The 19,978-nt window shown below is 51.8% G+C and overlaps 1 protein-coding gene across 1 annotated transcript in view; it reads left to right on the top strand.

Moving 5' to 3' along the window:
• Positions 1 to 19,978, top strand: part of PTK7 (protein tyrosine kinase 7 (inactive)) — an 84,525-nt gene that overhangs the window by 39,449 nt on the left and 25,098 nt on the right. The window contains exons 2-7 of the mRNA XM_023212860.1: positions 12,643 to 12,930; positions 13,392 to 13,494; positions 13,897 to 14,087; positions 14,178 to 14,328; positions 15,681 to 15,829; positions 16,085 to 16,351. Coding sequence (XP_023068628.1) covers positions 12,643 to 12,930; positions 13,392 to 13,494; positions 13,897 to 14,087; positions 14,178 to 14,328; positions 15,681 to 15,829; positions 16,085 to 16,351 — 1,149 coding nt within the window. The remainder of the gene's footprint in view (positions 1 to 12,642; positions 12,931 to 13,391; positions 13,495 to 13,896; positions 14,088 to 14,177; positions 14,329 to 15,680; positions 15,830 to 16,084; positions 16,352 to 19,978) is intronic.

Here is a 19,978-nt window from a genome sequence, read left to right as displayed (position 1 = left end):
CTGCCCAAGGGCATGTTCGCCTCCTACACATGTGCTAACATTGTCTCATGTCCCCGCAGCCCGCTGCCACAGGCCCTGGGCGGCTCGTGCTTTCCACATCACAACATAGCAAAGTGATTTCCTCACATTCCCCACTCTTGTCTGCTCCGGGAAGTGGTTTGCAGAACGCTTCTAAATATAAAAGTATGAGACTGATTCTTTCTGTTATCCCTTTGAAACCAGCCGAGGTCCAGCCTCTAGTCACTTTTTGGGCTTGAGTGGAGGAGGAAGAAGGCCAAGAAAAGCTGGTTTTGTGTGTGTGTGTGTGTGTGTGTGTGTGTGTGTGTGCGCATATGGATACATGTGCATGTGACCAGGTTCTGAGGATACCCAGAGGAGTGGTGGAAAACAGACGAGGGTGAGTAGGCTGGGTGCTAGGGCATGCAGAGAAGAGGCTGTAGACTTCAACTGTGTTTTTATTTGTTTGTAATTGTGTATTTATTTATTTTTTGAGACTCAGCCTCACTGTATCGCCCAGGCTGGAGTGCAGTGGTGCGACCTTGGCTCACTGCAACCTTCGTCTCCCGGGTTCAAGCGATTCTCGTGCCTCAGCCTCCTGAGTAGCTGGGATTATAGGCGCCTGACACTACACCTGGCTAATTTTTGTATTTTTAGTAGAGACGGGGTTTCACCATGTTGTCCAGGCTGGTCTCAAACTCCTGAACTGAGGTGATCTGCCCACTTCAGCCTCCCAAAGTGCTGGGATTACTGTCAGGCGTGAGCCACTGCACCTGCCCTAGACTTCAACTGTGGACAGCTCTGTTCAGTCACCTGTTTAAAAGAGCATTCATTTGCGTCTCCCCCAGAAAAGCCCAATACGTAAATTTATTGGGGAGAAGAGCAGGATGTAGGAGAAGGCCACAGAGAAGGATCCTCAAAACATAGTGCTGAGTATGAACAATGAGTAGGGAGCAGGTGAGAGATCTTGCAGGACTGTTAACATGAGTAAGTTCCACCTGCTGATGGAACACCAATTGCATTTTACAAGAGCACATGCAAACAAAAGGACTCATGTGAAACACAATAGATTGGTTGTGGAGGGAATGCGGGTACCAGGGAATTAATGAGTGAAATGAGAAGCAGCCAGTGCGGCATCACAGAAAGAAGGCAGACTTGGGAGTCAGACAGACCCGGGGCGGCTCCTGAGCCTGCCATTTACTGGGGCATCCTTGACTCCAGTTTCCTTGTCTGTAAAATGAGGCTGATGGTGTTGAGGGTTCTCTGGATCAGAAATGTGTCCTCTAGGCCAGACGTGGTGGTTCAGGCCAGTCCCAGTCTCTTCACTAGGGGGGAGGCAGAGCACTTTGGGACCCCAAGGCGGGCAGATCACCTGAGGTCAGGAGTTTGGGACCAGCCAACCTGGCGAAACCCTCTCTCTACTAAAAATACAAAAAATTAGCCAGGCGTGGTGGCAGGCACCTGTAATCCCAGCTACTGAGGAGGCTGAGGCAGGAGAGTTGCTTGAACCCGGGAGGTGGAGGTTGCAGTGAGCCAAGATCATGCCATTGCACTCCAGCCTGGGCAACAAGAGCAAAACTCCATCAAAAAAAAAAAAAAAAGAAAAAAGAAAAGAAAGAAATGTGTCCTCTATCAGTCAGAATCCTATGAATTAAAAGAAGAAGAAAAAGGCAGTGTGTCTGCACACAGGCTCTGGCGAGAAGTGGGCAGTCAGAGGAACCAGGGCAGCCAGAAGCAGGTGGTCAGATGGACCTTTTTTTTTTTTTTTTGAGGATGGAACTGTTTCTCTCTGTGATTCAGTACAGCAGTCACCAGCCACCTATGGCCCCTGAGCACTGGACGTGTGGCTAGTGTTACTGAGGAAATGAATTTTCAATTTTATTTCATTTAAATTAAATTTAGGCTGGGCACATTGGCTCATGCCTGTAATCCCAGTACTTTGGGAGGCTGAGGTGGGTGAATCACCTGAGGTCGGGAGTTCGAGACCAGTCTGGCCAACATGGTGAAACCCCATCTCTACTAAAAATATAAAAATTAGCTGGGTGTGGTGGCGAGCACCTGTAATCCCAGCCACTCGGGGCTGAGGCAGGAGAATCGCTTCAACTCAGGAGGCAGAGGTTGCAGTGAGCTGAGATTGTGCCACTGTATAATCTGCCTGGGTGACAGAGTGAGACTGTTTTGAAAAAATAAAAAATACATTTAAATAGCCTCATGTCACTAGGGCTATCATATTGGACAGAGCAGGTTTAAGGAATATTTTAACTTCTCTCTCGCGCGCGCGCGCGCTCTCTCTCTCTCTCTCTCTATATATATATATTTTTTTTGAGATAGGGTCTTGCTCTGTCACCCAGGCTGCAGTGACATGATCTTGGCTCACTGCAACCTCTACCTCCCGGGTTCCAGCCATCCTCTCACTTCCGCCTCCCAAGTAGCTGGGATGACAGGTGGGTGCCACCACATTTGGCTTATTTTTTGTAGAGATGGGGTTTCATCATGTTGCCCAGGCTGGTCTCGAATTCCTGGGCTCAAGCGATCATTCTCTCTCGGCTTCCCAAAGTGTTGAGATTACAGGTATGAGCCACCACAACCAGGCTATTTTAACTTCTTAGAAGCCAGAGAAGATTTTCCTTACTGTATGGGATTGAGGCCACCTATCCCCAAGGGTAGGGTGGATGAGGCAGGGTTGGGTGCAGGCAGGGTGTAAAGGGCATCCTCCCTGCCACCAGGAATTTGGGGTGAACTGCCATGGCCACTCTGGCCAGATCTGCAGGCTGTGCTTCTCAGCCTGGATTATTGGTCTCCCAGGCGGGAGACAGAAATGGGTGAAAAAGGATCGTAAATTGGAATTTATCAGAGTTTTCTGAGCCTGTTTTGAAAATTAATAATTAAACAGGCCGGGCGCGGTGGCTCAAGCCTGTAATCCCAGCACTTTGGGAGGCCGAGACGGGCGGATCACAAGGTCAGGAGATCGAGACCATCCTGGCTAACACGGTGAAACCCTGTCTCTACTAAAAATACAAAAAAACTAGCCGGGCGAGGTGGCGGGCGCCTGTAGTCCCAGCTACTCGGGAGGCTGAGGCAGGAGAATGGCGGAAACCCGGGAGGCGGAGCTTGCAGTGAGCTGAGATCCGGCCACTGCACTCCAGCCCGGGCCGCAGAGCAAGACTCCGTCTCAAAAAAAAAAAAAAAAAAAAAAAAAAATTAGGCCACAACAAGTCCAAGGTAGTGAGTGGTCCTGGCCTGTCTAGTTCACCCCCTGCCTCTGTGGGAAGGACCGTGGGAAGCCGGCTCCCAGGCTCCACCCTGGCACCGTTCTCCATGGTGGACTCTGAGGGATCCTGCACATTGGAACCCCTGGGAGTCAGAGACCTGGGAGCTCTCTAGGTCTGAACCCCTCCAATGAATGGCTGTGGAGCCCACAGCAAATCTCTTCCCATCTTCCCTGGGTGATCAGAGGCTGGACTCCTTGTCCTCTTGGATCACTGGGAGCACTGGCTGAGCACCACAGAGGTCTTCCTGAGGCTGAGCTCATGGCATATTTCCCAGTCTCCTGTTCCAGCAGCCCTGTTGCCTTCCCTGGGATGTATATTATTTCTGCAGGCTCCTCACTGGCATCTTCAGGAGACAGCTGGCTGCTGTCTGTCTCTCTCCTCTCGGGGCCAAGAATGGATTTGGGGCCAGATCCGTTCCCAGGCATGGAGGGTGCTGAACTTGTGGTTCCCCTTGGCAATTCTGTTCCAAGTCCTCCTCCCTGCATTCACCTTTGGAAGGGATCGCCTTAGTCTGAGGGCTTTTGAATCTTGGGTTCCACAGTTCCTTAGAATTTCTGGGGTTTTTAACTTTCTTGAAAAATAGGCAGACTTTTGTGCGTCTATACTTAATGTGAATTTCATTTAAATATCATAGGGAGGGACTGTAGGCTGATAAAGCATTACTAAAATTGGTTTCAAGGCTACCATTTTCCAAGTGAGAAAACTGAGACTGAGAGAGTAAAATTAAGTTGGCCAAGATGGATAAATGTAGATGTAGGACAATATTTCAGGTCAGATGAACACTTGAGTGACTTCATTCCCCCACACATGCTCTCAGGGTATTTACTGCATATCCCAGGCACCAGAGGGGCACAGATGTCTCACACTGGGCACAAATGTCTACCCTTCCCTCCAGCTTACTAGCTTGGGGGATAAAGCTCTCAGTCACAGCAGAGGCAAGAGTGTCAGGGTATCCCAGGCAATGAGATTTCAGTGCAAGTGTGTGGCCAAGGAAGGAGATGGCAAAGGCAGGTCTCCTGGAGAGGCTGCGCAGGACTGAGCCGAGGAACAGAGCAGCTCATCAGAATGATGCTGAATCCCTGTTTGCAGCCCCCAGGTGCCTCAGATCCCACACATCTGCTGTTTGTTAGGTCACTCTTAATCCCTCCCAGGCCTGGTGCTGCGTTTACTAAGTGGGCTCTGAGGCTTGGCTGTGCGGATGGTGGGGGAGATTCTGGGGAATGGGCCCCTGTTTCTGTAACTACTTCTGCGATTCATTGCAGCCAGTCCAGTGTTAGGTCTTGGTGACTGTTCAGTTGCGTGCTTTCATTTCTGTACTTTTACAGATAGGATTGCCTGGGAGGAAGTAGTGATTGGCCAGGATCACCCTGATTAGTGACTGTATCAAACCAGAACCCAGGTTTCCCTAACATATGTTCCTTTCATCTCATCCCTCCACCTCACTCCAGCTGCGTTTTTCATTCATTGCTACTTCCTTTTTTTTTTTTTTTTTTGAGACGGAGTCTTGCTCTGTTGCCCGGGCTGGAGTGCAGTGGCCGGATCTCAGCTCACTGCAAGCTCCGCCTCCCGGGTCCACGCCATTCTCCTGCCTCAGCCTCCGGAGTAGCTGGGACTACAGGCGCCCGCCACCTCGCCCGGCTAGTTTTTTTTTTGTATTTTTAGTAGAGATGGGGTTTCACCATGTTAGCCAGGATGGTCTCGATCTCCTGACCTCGTGATCCGCCCGTCTCGGCCTCCCAAAGTGCTGGGATTACAGGCTTGAGCCACCGCGCCCGGCCTTCATTGCTACTTCCTAAGAGACTCCACAGCCATTTAAGGGTCACTAAGGGCAAGAGGCATGTACAGGGTACAACTCTTCCACCCCCAGAAGAAAACAGGCGGGGGCCAGGGGCTGATGGTGACCCCTGGCTGGGGAGCACCTTACGCCATGTGCCATGTTTCTGGCCTTTTTTTTTTTTTTTTTTTGACTATGTTGCTCAGTCCGAACTCCTGGCCTCAAGGGATCCTCTTGCCCCATCCTCCCAAGCTGCTGGGATTACAGGCGCTGTGCCTGACTCAGCTGGCTGGCATTTTTGTCTCTCCATGCTTGGATACCACCACATGATGCTGGACCCAAGGCCTTACTCCTGCCGTTAGAGATTAATCTGCCCCCTCCAGGGCCTCCTGGGAGTGGGACAGGCAAGTCTGAGTTTCGGTTTTCATCCGAGATCTAAGAGCCGGCCTGCTAAATTGTTTCTGCCCCAGTCCTTGGTGATCCTGTTCTGTATCTCTAATCTGGATGTGGGAACCTCTCCAGATACTGATATTAAGTCCCAGGACAGGAAAACTCAGCAAGGTCCTTGGCTGTGCTCCCTCTTGCCCTGCTTAGGGCAAGGGCCGGGATGGATTTTGGAGGGCTGCTGTTGGTGAACCTAGGGCCTCTTATAGACCCTGGGAAGACAGAAGTGAAGCAGAATTTTATGCTCTGCAGCTCACTGGGTCTTGGAGTCAGCTTGTCCATCTTCAGCGACCTCTGAACCCTTATGCTCTGGGCCCACCATCAGACAGTCTGGATTGCTTGCACTGAAACCGCATACGGTGTACTGGTAGTAGTCGGGGGAGACATTCTAAATCCTCAGAGTCACAAATACCCCTGCAACATTTTGTGTTTCTGCCAATGTGAGTGAAAGGGAGATGACTGGACTTACTGTTCATTCAAGTGACATTCCTGCAGTGATTGAGACTGTTCTTCAAAACATTACAAATGTGGCCAGGCGTGGTGGTGGCTCATACCTGTAATCCCAGCACTTTGGGAGGCTGAGGCAGGAGGATCACTTCAGCCCAGGAGTTCAGTACCAGCGTGGGCAACCTAGGGGGACCCCAGTTCTGCAAAAGAAATTTGAAAATTAGCTGGGCATGGTGGCACATGCCTGTGGCCCCAGCTGCTCAGGAGCTGAGGTGGGAGAATTGCTTGGGCCTGGGAGGTTGAGGCTGCAGTGAGCCATGATTGTACCACTGCATTTTGCAGTGTGGGGTGACAGAGTGAGACCCTATTTCAAAAAGGAAAAAAATGGGCCACACACCTTTGGGGTGGCTCAAGAGCAGTCAAGAGTATCATTCAGATCTTCAAGGTATGAGGTCTGCGGTACAGTGCACTGGGCCCTGGGGGAGGATTAGGTAAGCTATTCTGGGGATGGGGAGGCATCCTGGGCCCTCTGGTTTGGCCTTCAGAGTTTCCAAGTGGTGGGGACGTGAGAGAAAGTTTGTCCTCTGTGGGTCAGGGAGCCCCGGGGCTGCTCCTCCCCTGGAACACTTATGCTTCTCAGGTTGAGGGCTGCTTCTCCTGGCCTGTGGCCTGGCGCTGTCTCCCTACACTGGGAAGCTGGCAAACGTCTCCCTTGGGGGTCTATGTATGCCCTACAGGAGCCACCCACCTTGGCCTGGACTCTAGGGGCCATCTGGCATTCAGGATATCCCCTACAGGGGCCTGGGCTGTGGAGCCAGGGACTGAGTCTTTTTTTTTTGAGATGGATCTTGCTCTGTCACCCAGGCTGGAGTTCAGTGGCGTGATCTCAGCTCACTGCAACCTCTGTCTCCCTGGTTCAAGCGATTCTCCTGCCTCAGCCTCCCAAGTAGCTGGGATTACAGGCATGCGCCACCATGCCCAGCTAATTTTTAGTAGAGATGAGGTTTCACCATGTTGGCCAGGCTGGTCTCGAACTCCTGACCTTGGGTGATCCACCTGCCTTGGCCTCCCAAAATGTTGGGATTACAGGCTAAAGCCACCGCACCCGGCCAAAGGACTGAGTCTTTAGTGTGGTGCTGGTGTGGAAGAGTCAGAAATGTGTATGGCTGGTTGACTTTGGATGTGGGAGATCCTGCAATTACTCACAGAGTCATGCTCCACCATGCAAAATCCCCATGCCTCTGTGGAGCACACTCCTGGAGGACTTCTGGGCTGGTAGCATCAAGCTCCTTACTCAGCCAGAGTCTTTCTATCTCACCCTTGTCCTGAGACATGTGAAGGATGGCATTTTCTTTCACCATGTTGGCCAAGCTCAAACTCCTGATCCCGTGACCCGCCCTCCTTGGCCTCCCAAAATGCTGGGATTGCAGGCGTGAGTCACCGTGCCCGGCCAGATGGCATTTTCTTTAATGAGAGAGAGAAGTTGATTGATAGAATCGAACAGTGATGTGTGGCAGATTCTGGAGCCTATATAGGTCCTGGGGGTGTTTTTCCTAAACCAGGAGTTCTAGCTCCTGAGAGATGGGTAGCTGAGTGGCCCAGATGGATCCTTGGATTGAAGCAGCCAAAATTACTTAAGAGTGGGAGTGCTTAGGAAAAACTTCCTGCTGCTCTCTGCTCTCTGTAACAATTGTGTTTACACATATGTATGTGTATACACACACACATATACACACATGGGCTGGCTGGGCCCGAGCCCAGAGAGCAACACGGAGGGTGGGCACCAGACCAGATGCTGGCGGGGGTGGGGGTGGAGGGCAGGCGCAGGAGACGCAGGCAAAGTGAGTGTCTGCATATAGATGGCTGTTAGGGAGCCAAGGAAATGGCTTGGAAAATGTCCTTATTGGGTGTTTGCAGCTCCAGCTTTGTTGGGGTCGGCGCCTGGTGTGGGCAGATGGCCCTGCCTGCCTGTCGTTGTTGAGGGCTTCTTGCCTGCTGAGCCCGGTGCCGCAGGCTCCTACCGGGGAAGCAGCACCCTCTGTGTTTTGTGCCATGTGTGGGCTTTGCGAATGTGAACCTGTTAGCCCTCACTCAGGCGGGATGGTGGGGCCCACTGTCCCCATTTCACGGCAAAGAAGAAGCGTGCAGAGGCCACAATAAGGTAGCGTCACTAGTGAGCAGCGGAGGCAGGGCTCTTTGTCAGCAGCAAAGCTGCACATGTAGCTGGCTGCCTCCGGGGTCATGTGGCCTGCATCTCCATGGGGGCTTGTGTGCAGTGGAGGGGGTTGCATGGCATAGCCTGGTGGCGAAAGAGGAGGTAGCCTTGGGAAGCCCAGGGCCTTTCCCAGACCACAGTTCTGGGGGCATACTCGGGTCAAGGGGAGGGGACAGGAATGTGCTGGTGACTACATCACCTTGGGGCAGGTACCACCTCCATCCCGAAATGCCTGCCTTCTTCTCTGTCATTGCTATCCTCCATTTCTTGTTATCAGCAAAGCTTCTGACAAAGCACAAGTAGAGTCCCTTGCGTCCCAGCTCCTTTCTTGGAGTCTGACCTTTCTGCCAGGGCTCCTTTGTCTGCTTACCCAAAACAAAACAGTGGACCAAAGCCGGGCACAGTGTGGCTCATGCCTGTAAGCCCAGCACTTTGGAGGCCGAGGTAGGAGGATCGCTTGAGCCCTGTAGGTCAAGGCTGCAGTCAGCCGTGATTGCACCACTGTACACCAGCCTGGGCAACAGAGTGAGACCCTATCTCAAAAATAGCCCAACAACAAACAGCAGACCAACGTCCCCTCCTGCAAGCTGGGCAGATGGCCAGGCTGGGCACACCACAGGCTATCTTCTGAGCAAACATGGGTGCCACAGCACTGGGCTAACCTGAATAAGGAGCCTTATGGTTGAGGTGCTTATAGCAGGGGCCAGGGGCTTCGAGCAGGCCTGGGAGCTGCATTTTCTGCCTTTTGAAACATCTACCGGGCGGGATGGCTCACACCTGTAATCCTAGCACTTTGGGAGCCGAGGTGGGCGGATCACCTGAGGTCGGGAGTTGGAGACCAGCCTGACCAACATGGAGAAACCCAGCCTCTACTAAAAATACAAAATTAGCTGGGCGTGGTGGCGCATGCCTGTAATCCCAGCTAGTCGGGAGGCTGAGGCAGGAGAATCGCTTGAACCGGGGAAACAGAGGTTGCCATGAGCTGAGATCATGCCACTGTACTGCAGCCGGGCAACAAGAATGAAAACTCTGTCCCTCTCCACCCCCCCCGCCCCAAAAAAAGAAAAGAAAAAAGAAACATCTAAAGTCTGTCCCAGCCAAGCACTAACCAGGACCTGCTGTGAGCTGACGTCAGGACAGAGGCCCCCTCGGGCCGGCTTTGATGTTTCCCAGGCCCAGTCGTTGGGGCGCAGGGGGCTCTGAGTGGCAGTCTGGGAATGCAGCATCTCTCACCACAGCTATGGAGCAGCCCAGTCCCAGCCCCAGGAGTGGGTGCTAGAGGCTGAGCTGGGGGTGGCCAAGGCTGAGCTGGGGTCTCTGAGTCACGCTGTCTCTTCTCCCAGCTTGGGTTTCTATGGTAGGTGGTCTGTGGTTCCTGCAAACCCAGGTCCCCTTCCCCTCTATCCCACCCACCACCTGCTTATTCCCTTTAGACTTCTCTGCTGTGGCGGCTCCTCCCCTGTCCAGGGTCTGGGAGTGGTCCTGGCACTTGGCAAATGGAGAGCTTTCTAATCTTCTTATAAGTTGAGTCCTTGAGCAGGAAGGGTGATCATAAGAATATTAACAGTAGCTGCCATTTACTGAAGGTGAACCCTTTGCAAGGCACTTCATGTGTTTCCAGGTTTACAACTCATGACAGCCTTGTGAGAGAGGCAGAGGAAGCTGAGACACAGTCTGTGTTAGTTATCCAAGGTGTCAGACACACTGAATGTAACAGGTCAGGATCTGAGCCCAGCCTGTCTGATTCAGCCCCTTAACTGCTACTGCATGTGTGTGAGACTCCTGGCTCCCCACCATGTCTGCAGGAACTGAGCGGGGAAGGTGGGGACTTGCCCACTCTTCGAGGGCAGATGATCTCTCTTTGGTCTTTGACAAGCCTCCTGGAATTCTGGGTCAAAGGTCCTAGGATTTTGGCAGGCAGTCTGTAATCCCAGCACTTTAGGAGGCCAAGGTGGGTGGATCACTTGCGGTCAGGAGTTCAAGACTAGCCTGGCCAACATGGTGAAACCCTGTCTCCACAAAAAATACAAAACTTAGCCAGGCGTGGTGACGTGTACCTGTAATCCCAGCTACTCGGGAGGCTAAGGCATGAAAATCGCTAAATCCAGGAGGTGGAGGTTGCAGTGAGCCAAGATTGCGCCACTGCACTCCAGCCTGGGTAGCAGAGTAAGTAAGACACCGTCTCAAAAAAAAAAAAAAAAAAAAAAAAAAAAAAGTCCTAGGATTTTGGTGAGTCACATTTGCAGAGGCCCACTGGGGACTCAGTCTGATTCTGCTCATCTGCGTCATGAGAGGTGCTCCAGAAGTACTCTGTGCATCAGTTCTTGCCCCACGCTTCCTTTGAGGTCACTTCAGTTCAGGCAGTGCTTGCTGGGTGCCTTTGTGTGCCTGGCATTGTCTGCAAGAGGTGTGTCCACTTCACTACCTGGCAGTGGGGAATGTGACTCCTCATTGTAGGATCAGATGCTTCGAGGGTTGTTTCTGAGTCTCTGGGCGGAGCTGGGAAGAGCACAGAGTTGGCTGCTCTGAGCTGCTTCCAGCTCCATGACTGGGTTTTGTGTCAGGAGATGCGGGCTGGCACTTATGAGCTCATTGGGAGATGGACCAACACGAGGGGCAGCCCCTCATCTGGACCCAGGATGGGGGATCCTGGAATTGTCTTGACACTGACTTTATGAGAAGACTGATTCTCATTCCATAAAGAACAGAACCCCATCTCCGGGGACTTGGATTAGTTTCCAGTGGTTTGGGAAGGGATGGAAAAGACCCCGTTAGTACCTTTCTGCACTTGCCCAGCCAGTTTGGCTCAAGGCAGAGCCTGCTGCTTCATGTAGCAGTTCCAGGTGGCCCGTTTCTTCTTCTGGGGGGTGGGATCGGGGAGTCCTCTTCTGTGTTCAAGGCCCAGTGGCTCCAGGCCTCTGCAAGGCACCCACGCGGGCTAAGAACAAAGCCCAGTGTGTTGCTCCTGCTGCCGCCGTAACCATGCCACCCACCTGCCTGGCTCTGCCCTCCGCCTCCCTAAACCCATCTGCCATGCAGTGTAGGCTTCTTCCTCTTTCCTTTGTTCCCACTGACTGCGGTTCCACCTTTGGTTGCAGGGACCCTATGGCCAGAGCTGAACTATAATAGTACAGGAAGGGGAATGGCCTTAAGTGGAACTCTGGAACCACAGAGAAGCTGACCTTGGCCACAGATGGATTCTTAGGGATAAAGAACAAGACATGGGGCTGGGCGCGGTGGCTCACACCTGTAATCCCAGCCCTTTGGGAGGCCAAGGCGGGCGGATCACGAGGTCAGGAGATTGAGACCGTCCTGGCTAACACGGTGAAACCCTGTCTCTACTAAAAATACAAAAAATTAGCCGGGCGTGGTGGCGGGTGCCTATAGTCCCAGCTACTCGGGAGGCTGAGGCAGGAGAATGGCGTGAACCCGGGAGGCGAAGCTTGCAGTGAGCCAAGATCTCGCCACTGCACTCCAACCTGGCTGACAGAGCGAGACTCAGTCTCAAAAAAAAAAAAAAAAAACAAACCAAAAAACAGGACACAGAATGGCTTGTCTTTGGCAGCAGCCCAGGTTTCTAGAGAATACTGGCTTCTCCAGTGATGGGGTGGGTTTTTTCAAAGAAGCGTCTGGGGAACGTTGGGCTGCAGAGCATTTGTGGGTGAGATTCAAAGCATCCCGTCTGGCCACCTCTGATGTTGGCACTGTCAAGGGGCGTGAATGAAGCCATCTTTCCAGGGTGCTGTTTGGGTCATGATTTAACTTTACTAAACCTCCTGATTCTGGATTAGGGGAAAGTGACCTGCAATGTCCCTGGCTCCTCAGCCTGCCATCAAAACCTGTGTTCTGACCCTGCAGGCCCAGGCTCTCTTTTGCTGGGAAGCCTCCCTGTGCAGCCAGCCCTCAGGGATCCCTTCTTCCTTCGTGCTCCAGAGTCACTACTGCCTGCCCACCCCATTCATTTGGCATTTATGTGACTGTAACTGTGTTCTGTGTGCCCCTCTAGTCTTGAGACCTTTTGAGGAGAGGCTAATGTGGCTCACGCCTATAATCCCAGCACTTTGGGAAGCTGAGGTGGGCAGATCACCTGAGGTCAGGGGTTCAAGACCAGCCTGGCCAACATGGTGAAACCCTGTCTTTACTAAAAATACAAAAATTAGCTGGGTATGGTGGCTCATGCCTGTAATCCCAGCTACCTGGGAGACTGAGGCAGAAGAATCACTTGAACCCAGGAGGTGGAGGTTGCAGTGAGCTGAGATCGCCCTACCACATTCCAGCCTGGGTGACGAGTGAAAAAAGAAAAAGAAATCTCAAAAAGAAAAAGAAAAATTTTTCAGGGGACTCTTGCAATTGTGGCATCATGATCTTTCACACCTGGACTTATTGGATGCCTCCTGTGTACACAGTCCCTTTCCTCCTATGCACAGGGTGGCCTGTGTTAGAACAGAGGCTAGCTCCCCCTGACCCTGCCTCTCCTCTGTCCGCATCTACAGGTACCCAGGCAGCCATCGTCTTCATCAAGCAGCCGTCCTCCCAGGATGCACTGCAGGGGCGCCGGGCACTGCTTCGCTGTGAGGTCGAGGCTCCGGGCCTGGTACATGTGTACTGGCTGCTCGATGGGGCGCCTGTCCAGGACACGGAACGGCGTTTCACCCAGGGCAGTAGCCTGAGCTTTGCGGCTGTGGACCGGCTGCAGGACTCTGGCACCTTCCAGTGTGTGGCTCGGGATGATGTCACTGGAGAAGAAGCCCGCAGTGCCAATGCCTCCTTCAACATCAAATGTGAGAGCCGGGGGGCTGTGCCCAGTCCCCTTGTCAGACCCTCAATGTCTGAGGCCTGGAGGACCCCTCCCTTGCTTCAGCTTCTCCCATTTCCAGTTAAGTGGGGCAGGCAGAATGCGTTTATCATCAGCCCTTTTTGCTCATGTGGATAAGAGGAAATTAAAAGTTACATTTTTCCAAAAATTTTTTCCTTCAAGTCTGAGGCCCATTTATCTGTTGCATGCTTGTGCAAATGGAAAGGGTGGCTGAGCCCTTGGCCAAGTGTCAGACTTGACCTGCCAGGGACCAGGCAGGCACTTAGTATCTGGTACCTGTAGCCCCAGCCTCAGCCTCCAGGGCTTCCTTGTGTCTGTTGGCACAGAGCCTCGAGGTTCCACGGCTTCCTGCTTGTCCTCCTTGCCCTCTGCCTTCCCGCCCTTGCTCTGCTCTGCCCCTCACTGCAACCATGGCCTCTGCTACAGGGATTGAGGCAGGTCCTGTGGTCCTGAAACATCCAGCCTCAGAAGCTGAGATCCAGCCACAGACCCAGGTCACACTTCGTTGTCACATTGATGGGCACCCTCGGTAAGGAGTCAAGGAAGTGGGAATGGGAGAGGGTTATTCCGGCAGGGATGTCTCCCCAAATCCTGGACTCTATGCAGATGTTATCTCGCTCCATTCTGTGACCACTCCTTCCATCACCACAGTGTTCTTCACCCCGCCTCCCCCGAGATATTGCCCTACACCGGCCCCTGGTGACCTGAAGAGTGGGCCACATTGTATGTAGAGCTGAGAGATCTAATCTCAACTTGATTCTGTCCCTGAATCAGAATTACTGTGTGCCCTTATGCAAGTCCCTTCCCCTCCCCAGTGCCCATTTCTCCATGTATAAACTGAAAGGTCTAGCCCTGACTCTCTGATTCTGTATCCTCTCCACTGGCCAGTGAGTACCCCTGCCCCCGACTGCTGACTGTGTCTGCCCTGCAGGCCCACCTACCAGTGGTTCCGAGATGGGACTCCCCTTTCTGATGGTCAGAGCAACAACACAGTCAGCAGCAAGGAGCGGAACCTGATGCTCCGGCCAGCTGGTCCTGAGCATAGTGGGCTCTATTCCTGCTGCGCCCACAATGCTTTTGGCCAGGCCTGCAGCAGTCAGAACTTCACCTTGAGCATTGCTGGTGAGCCTGGGTTGGGGGCAGAAGGGATGAGGTAAGTACAGGAGGGCCTCACCACCCAGCCTGCCTGCTCCCCCATCTTTCCCTCTCCAGATGAAAGCTTTGCCAGGGTGGTGCTAGCACCCCAGGACGTGATAGTAGCAAGGAATGAGGAGGCCATGTTCCATTGCCAGTTCTCAGCCCAGCCACCCCCGAGCCTGCAGTGGCTCTTTGAGGATGAGACTCCCGTCACTAACCGCAGTCGGTAAGGCATCTGGCCGGGGGCATTCCAGTATCATGTACCACACACATGCGTTCTCTAGAAGGGGGTGCGGTTCATATCACAGACATCACAGATTTGGACATGTGTTATTTCAAATTTCCAACAGACACAGTTGAATGTTTTGCTTTTATAAGATGAGTCTAACACAGGGAAGAGTCTCTGGGAAGAGCTGTTTTCCAGTGTGCACAAAGGCCCTCTGAGCTAGTGGTGGTTCTACTTCTCTCTCCCCACTGCCTACATGGGTCGTCTGGGATGGAAGGGTAGAGACCCCAGGGATGAGAGAGACACAAGAGACCTGGTAGTCAGGTGGTCACAGTCTAGATAGCATGATCCAGTATGGCAAAGACATCACACACACACACACACACACACACACACACACACACACAAACACACTTTTTGGAGGAAGCAAATACCTCTAGAAGGTTCCAGCCCCACTGCAGGGACTTCTATTCTTGCCTGGACCCTAGGAGAGCATAGAACACCTTTGTAGTATCAGACATGACCATGGTCCTTGGGGGTGTGGCTTCCTAGGCTAGGGACTTGGATGCCACTTGGCTTCAGCTCTGAGGACATCATCAGTAGCCTGCCTGGTATGGCTGAGGGGTATCTGACTCTGGAGCTGGGTGCCCTATCAGTGTGGCCCTGTAGGATGGTGGCTCCCCTGTCTTGAGAGTTGCACATGGTGGTTACTCTGTGTATTAGACCATTTTAATGCTGCTGATAAAGACATACCCAAGACTGGGCAATTTACAAAAGAAAGAGGTTTAATTGGACTTGCAGTTCTACATGGCTGGGCAAGCCTCATAATCTTGGCAGAAGGCAAGGAAGACCAAGTCATGTATTACATGGATGGCAGCAGGCAAAGGAGAGAGAGCTTGTGCAGGGGAACGCCTCTTTTTAAAACCATCAGATCTCATGAGACTTATTCACGATCATGAGAACAGCACGGGAAAGACTTACCCCCGTGATTCAATTACCTCCCACTGGGTCCCTCCCACAACACGTGGGAATTATGGGAGCTACAATTTAAGATGAGATTTGAGTGGGGACACAGCCAAACCATATCAGTCTGTCTCTCACCTGCATTGTCATTTGCCTCATCGCTTCCCGAGCTGATCTCTTGTAGTTGGAACACACACCTGCACGTACACCTGAGCAAGTGTATGCAGGCACACACACCAGTGTGGAGTGTCAACTTCCTTCTTTCTGCTCTGTTCCTGGTCGATTCCTTACTACATTTCCAACTTTTGCAGGAAAGGGGTTCTCTTGCATTCCTTTCCAGAAGTAGGCCTATTGGCCACTTTCTCCAAATTGCACTCTCCCCTCTGCAGCCCCCCACACCTTCGCAGAGCTACAGTATTTGCCAACGGGTCTCTGCTGCTGACCCAGGTCCGGCCACGCAATGCAGGAGTCTACCGCTGCATCGGCCAGGGGCAGAGGGGCCCACCTGTCATCCTGGAGGCCACACTTCATCTAGCAGGTGAGTCTCTGGGTCTGGGGTGCTGACGTGGGGACTGCCTTTAACATTTTTGGCACATAGAGATTTAGGCTCCTGTTTTTACTCAGCAGCTTGGAGGGCAGGGGAAGAAGCGGATGCTGGGGGTAGGAGGAGGATATGCGGAGGGCTTCAGGGGAGGGTTTGTGCTGGAAAAGGGCCTAGGCTTGCTGTGGGAGAACATCATGTACCCTGGGACCCACAGTAATCGGGCCATTCCTCCCACTTATATCCTTGCAGAGATTGAAGACATGCCTCTATTTGAGCCACGGGTGTTTACAGCGGGCAGCGAGGAGCGTGTTACCTGCCTTCCCCCCAAGGGTCTGCCAGAGCCCAGTGTGTGGTGGGAGCACGCAGGAGTCCGACTGCCCACCCATGGCAGGGTCTACCAGAAGGGCCACGAACTGGTGTTGACCAGTATTGCTGAAAGTGATGCTGGTGTCTACACCTGCCACGCGGCCAACCTGGCTGGTCAGCAGAGACAGGATGTCAACATCACTGTGGCCAGTGAGCACCTTTGCTCTGAAGGTCAAGGAGAGGTGGAGGGGAACGCAGGTCTGGGTGTGATGGACAGAGGCTTCCCTGGTGCTCACCTGAGGCCCTCTCGGTTCTGGGCCCTGCAGGCTTGGAAATCAGTTCACTACTGGGAGTCGGAGTAGACAGTAGAGAGCCAGGCACAGGGGTTAGGGTGGGTGCTCTGGAGGAAATAGTGACAGTCCTCACAGGAAAACGGTCCTCTAGGTGCAGAGGAAAGAGCAATGGACTAGGAGTCTAGAGACCTGGGTCCCACTATGCTCCCAATGCACAGAGTGATGATGGTAGCAAATCACCCACCTTACTGGGGTTCAGTCTCCTCATCCATAAAATGGAGCCAGTAATCTACCTACCCCGCAAGGTGGTTGAAAAGGCCAAATGAAGTAGATGAAAATTCTTTTTCTTTTTCTTTTTTGGGAGGTAATGTTGGACAAAATTATAGGTGATTTTGAATTTGTTTCAGTTTGTTATGCTTTCCAAATTTCTCTACTAAACATATTACTTATGGAAAAAAGGGGGAGAAAAGCAAGAAATATGAATGAAAGTACACATGATAAACCCTTTATATCCGGCTGGGCTTGGTGGCTCATGCTTGTAATCCCAGCACTTTGGGAGGCCGAGGCAGGCGGATCACAAGGTCGGGAGTTTGAGACCAGCCTGACCAACATGGTGAAACCCCATCTCTACTAAAAATACAAAAATTAGCCGGGCGTGGTGGTGCGTGCCTGTAATCCCAGCTACTCAGGAGGCTGAGGGAGGAGAATCGCTTGGACCCAGAAGGCAGAGGTTGCAGTGAGCCGAGATCGTGCCACTGCACTTCAGCCTGGGCGACAGAGTGAGATTCCATCTCAAAACAAAACAAACAAAAAAAACCCATTATATCCTTGCTACAGGCATAGGGATTTGTTTACTTATTTATTTATGCCACGCCTTGTTCCAAACCTTTTGTGGTAGTTTAAAAGGATAACAAAATAAAAATTACAGTATTCACACAGAGACACACATACATACAAACTATTTTGCAATCTGCTTCTTCCACTTATCTTTATATTACTATTATCTGAGTGGGTAACTTTGCAAAAAGATTTGAATATGAAAGTGGCTTTGTAAATGTGAAGTTGTGATGCTAGTGTTCCCATTAGGATACTGAAATCTTAGAAGACATGCGCCCATGCTCAGGCAGTGATTTGGGTGGGAATCACAGCACACGTGTAACAGGTGCTCAGGACACTCACAGTGCAGGTGTAAAGGCAAGAAGCACAGTCAAGCCTTCCTCCAGTTGAGGTCTGAGAATCACCTGCTTTCATTAGGGATACTTTTTCTTTTTTTGTCTTTTCTTATTTGAGAGGGAGTCTCGCTCTGTCCCCCAGGCTGGAGTGTAGTGGCGTGATCTTGGCTCACTGTAACCTCCGCCTCCCAGGTTCAAGTGATTCTCATGCCTCAGCCTCCCAAGTAGCTGGGTTTAAAGGTGTGTGCCACCATACCCAGCTAATTTTTGTATTTTTAGTAGAGGCAGTGTTTTACCCTGTTGGCCAGGCTGGTCTCAAACTCCTGACCTCAAGTGATCCACCTGCCTTGGCCTCCCAAAGTGCTGGGATCACAGGCGTGAGCTACTGCGTCTGGCCTCATTAGGAATACTTTTAAAAACGCAGGCCAGGTGCAGTGGTTCACACCTATAATCCCAGGCTTTGGGAGGCTGAGATGGGAAGATCTCTTGAACCCAGAAGATCTCTTTGAGACCAGGCTGGACAAGATAGTGAGACCTTGTGTCTACAGAAATTTAAAAACTTAGCTAGGTATGATGGTACACACCTATAGTCCCAACTATTTGGGAGGCTGAGGCTGGAGGATAAGCTTGAGAGTTGGAGATTCCAGTGAGCTCTGATCACAGTATTGTACTGGAGCCTGGATGACAGCAAGACTGTCTCCAAAAAAATGTCTAGGACATTTCTGGAGCCTTGAAAAAAAAAGAAAAACATGCAGAATTCGGGGCCCCACTCCACAGCTCCCAACCCAGACTCTAGGGGTGGGACCCAGGCAGGTGTGTATTTAACAAGTGCTCTGGGTGATACTTCATGTGTGCTCAAGTTTGGGAACCAGTGGCTTTAATCAGTCATTCCACAGATGCTAACTGAAGCTGACACTGACTGAGCCACGCCAGTGTCCCTTGCTATGCTCTGAGAAGGAGGCCTGTGGCATTTGAGAGTGTGTGATGCAAACAGGGCCAGATCAGGTGCTGGGTGTTAGAGGGTAGATCCCAGAGGATGGAGAACTCTGGGAATGCAGTCAGTCAATAGAGATTTGTCAAGCACCTTCCTTGTGCTAGATCTGTTCCCAGTACTGGATGCAACTGTGAACAAAGTAGGCAGAAGCCCCTCTCCTTGTGGAGTTCATATTCTAGTAGGGGTGACAAAGCCAGTAAGAAAAACTATCAAATGAACAAATATAATTTTAGGTGCCAGCAGAACAAGGGAGAAAAATAAAATAGGGCAAGTGATAGAGAAAGGGCAGGGCCAGAGAGAGTTTAGGGAAGACTTCTGTAAAAGGTGCATTTGAGCTGGTATTTAAATTAAGAAGGGAGTCAGCCATGTGATAGGCCCTGAGATGGAGATGGCCTTGTATGTTGGAGGAACAGTTGTCGCCTGTGTGGCTTGAGTTGAATAAACGATGGTGAGAGGGGTTGAAGTTGCCTGAGAGGTGGAAACTGGATTACCTAAGTCTTGTAAAAACCTAGTAAGGACTTTGGCTTTGGCATCAGTTATCCATTGCTACATAGCAAACCACTTCAAACTGTGGTGGCACTTTGGGAGGCCAAGGCAGGTGGGTTACTTGAGGTCAGGAGTTTGAGACCAGCCTGGCCAACATGGTGAAACCCCCGTCTCTATTAAAAATACAAAAATGGTTGAGCGCAGTGGCTCGTGCCTTGTATTCCCAGCACTCTGGGAGGCCAGGGCGGGTGGATCACAAGGTCAGGAATTTCAGACCAGCCTGAGCAACATGCTGAAACCCCATCTCTACTAAAAATACAAAAATTAGCCGGACGTGGTGGAGGCGGAGATTGCAGTGAGCCGAGATTGCACCACTGTGCTCCAGCCTGGGCGATAGAGTGAGACTCTTGTCTAAAAATAAAATAAGAAATAAAAAACCCCACAAAAATTAGCCAGGTGTGGTGGCACATGCCTGTAATCCCAGCTACTTGGGAGACTGAGGCAGGAGAATCGCTTGAACCCAGGCGATGGAGGTTGCAGTGAGCCGAGATTGCACCACTGCACTCCAGGCTGGGCAACAGAGCAAGACTGTCTCAAACAAAACCAAAACCGTAGTGACTTGAAACAACAAACAGCCATTGATATGCTTATGATTCTCTGGACAGGTTCAGGTGGGCCTGCTCGTCCACCTGGTGTGCTATCAGCTGGGTGTACACATGTTTGTGTTGAGCTGGCTGGTCCCTGGTGGCCTCACTCACCTGCCTGGCGGTTGACTGGGGGTATTGACCAGGGTGCCTTAGTTCTCCTCACATGGCATCTCCCGTAGGCTAGCCCAGGCTTCCTCACCTGGTGACTGGGTTCCGAGAGGGCAAAAGTGGAAGCTGCAACACTA

The sequence above is a fragment of the Piliocolobus tephrosceles genome, chromosome 5 (genome assembly GCF_002776525.5).
Source record: "Piliocolobus tephrosceles isolate RC106 chromosome 5, ASM277652v3, whole genome shotgun sequence".
NCBI lineage: Eukaryota > Metazoa > Chordata > Mammalia > Primates > Cercopithecidae > Piliocolobus > Piliocolobus tephrosceles.
The sequence above is the reverse complement of the archived record's forward strand: the minus strand, read 5'-3'. Positions and strand labels throughout refer to the sequence as shown.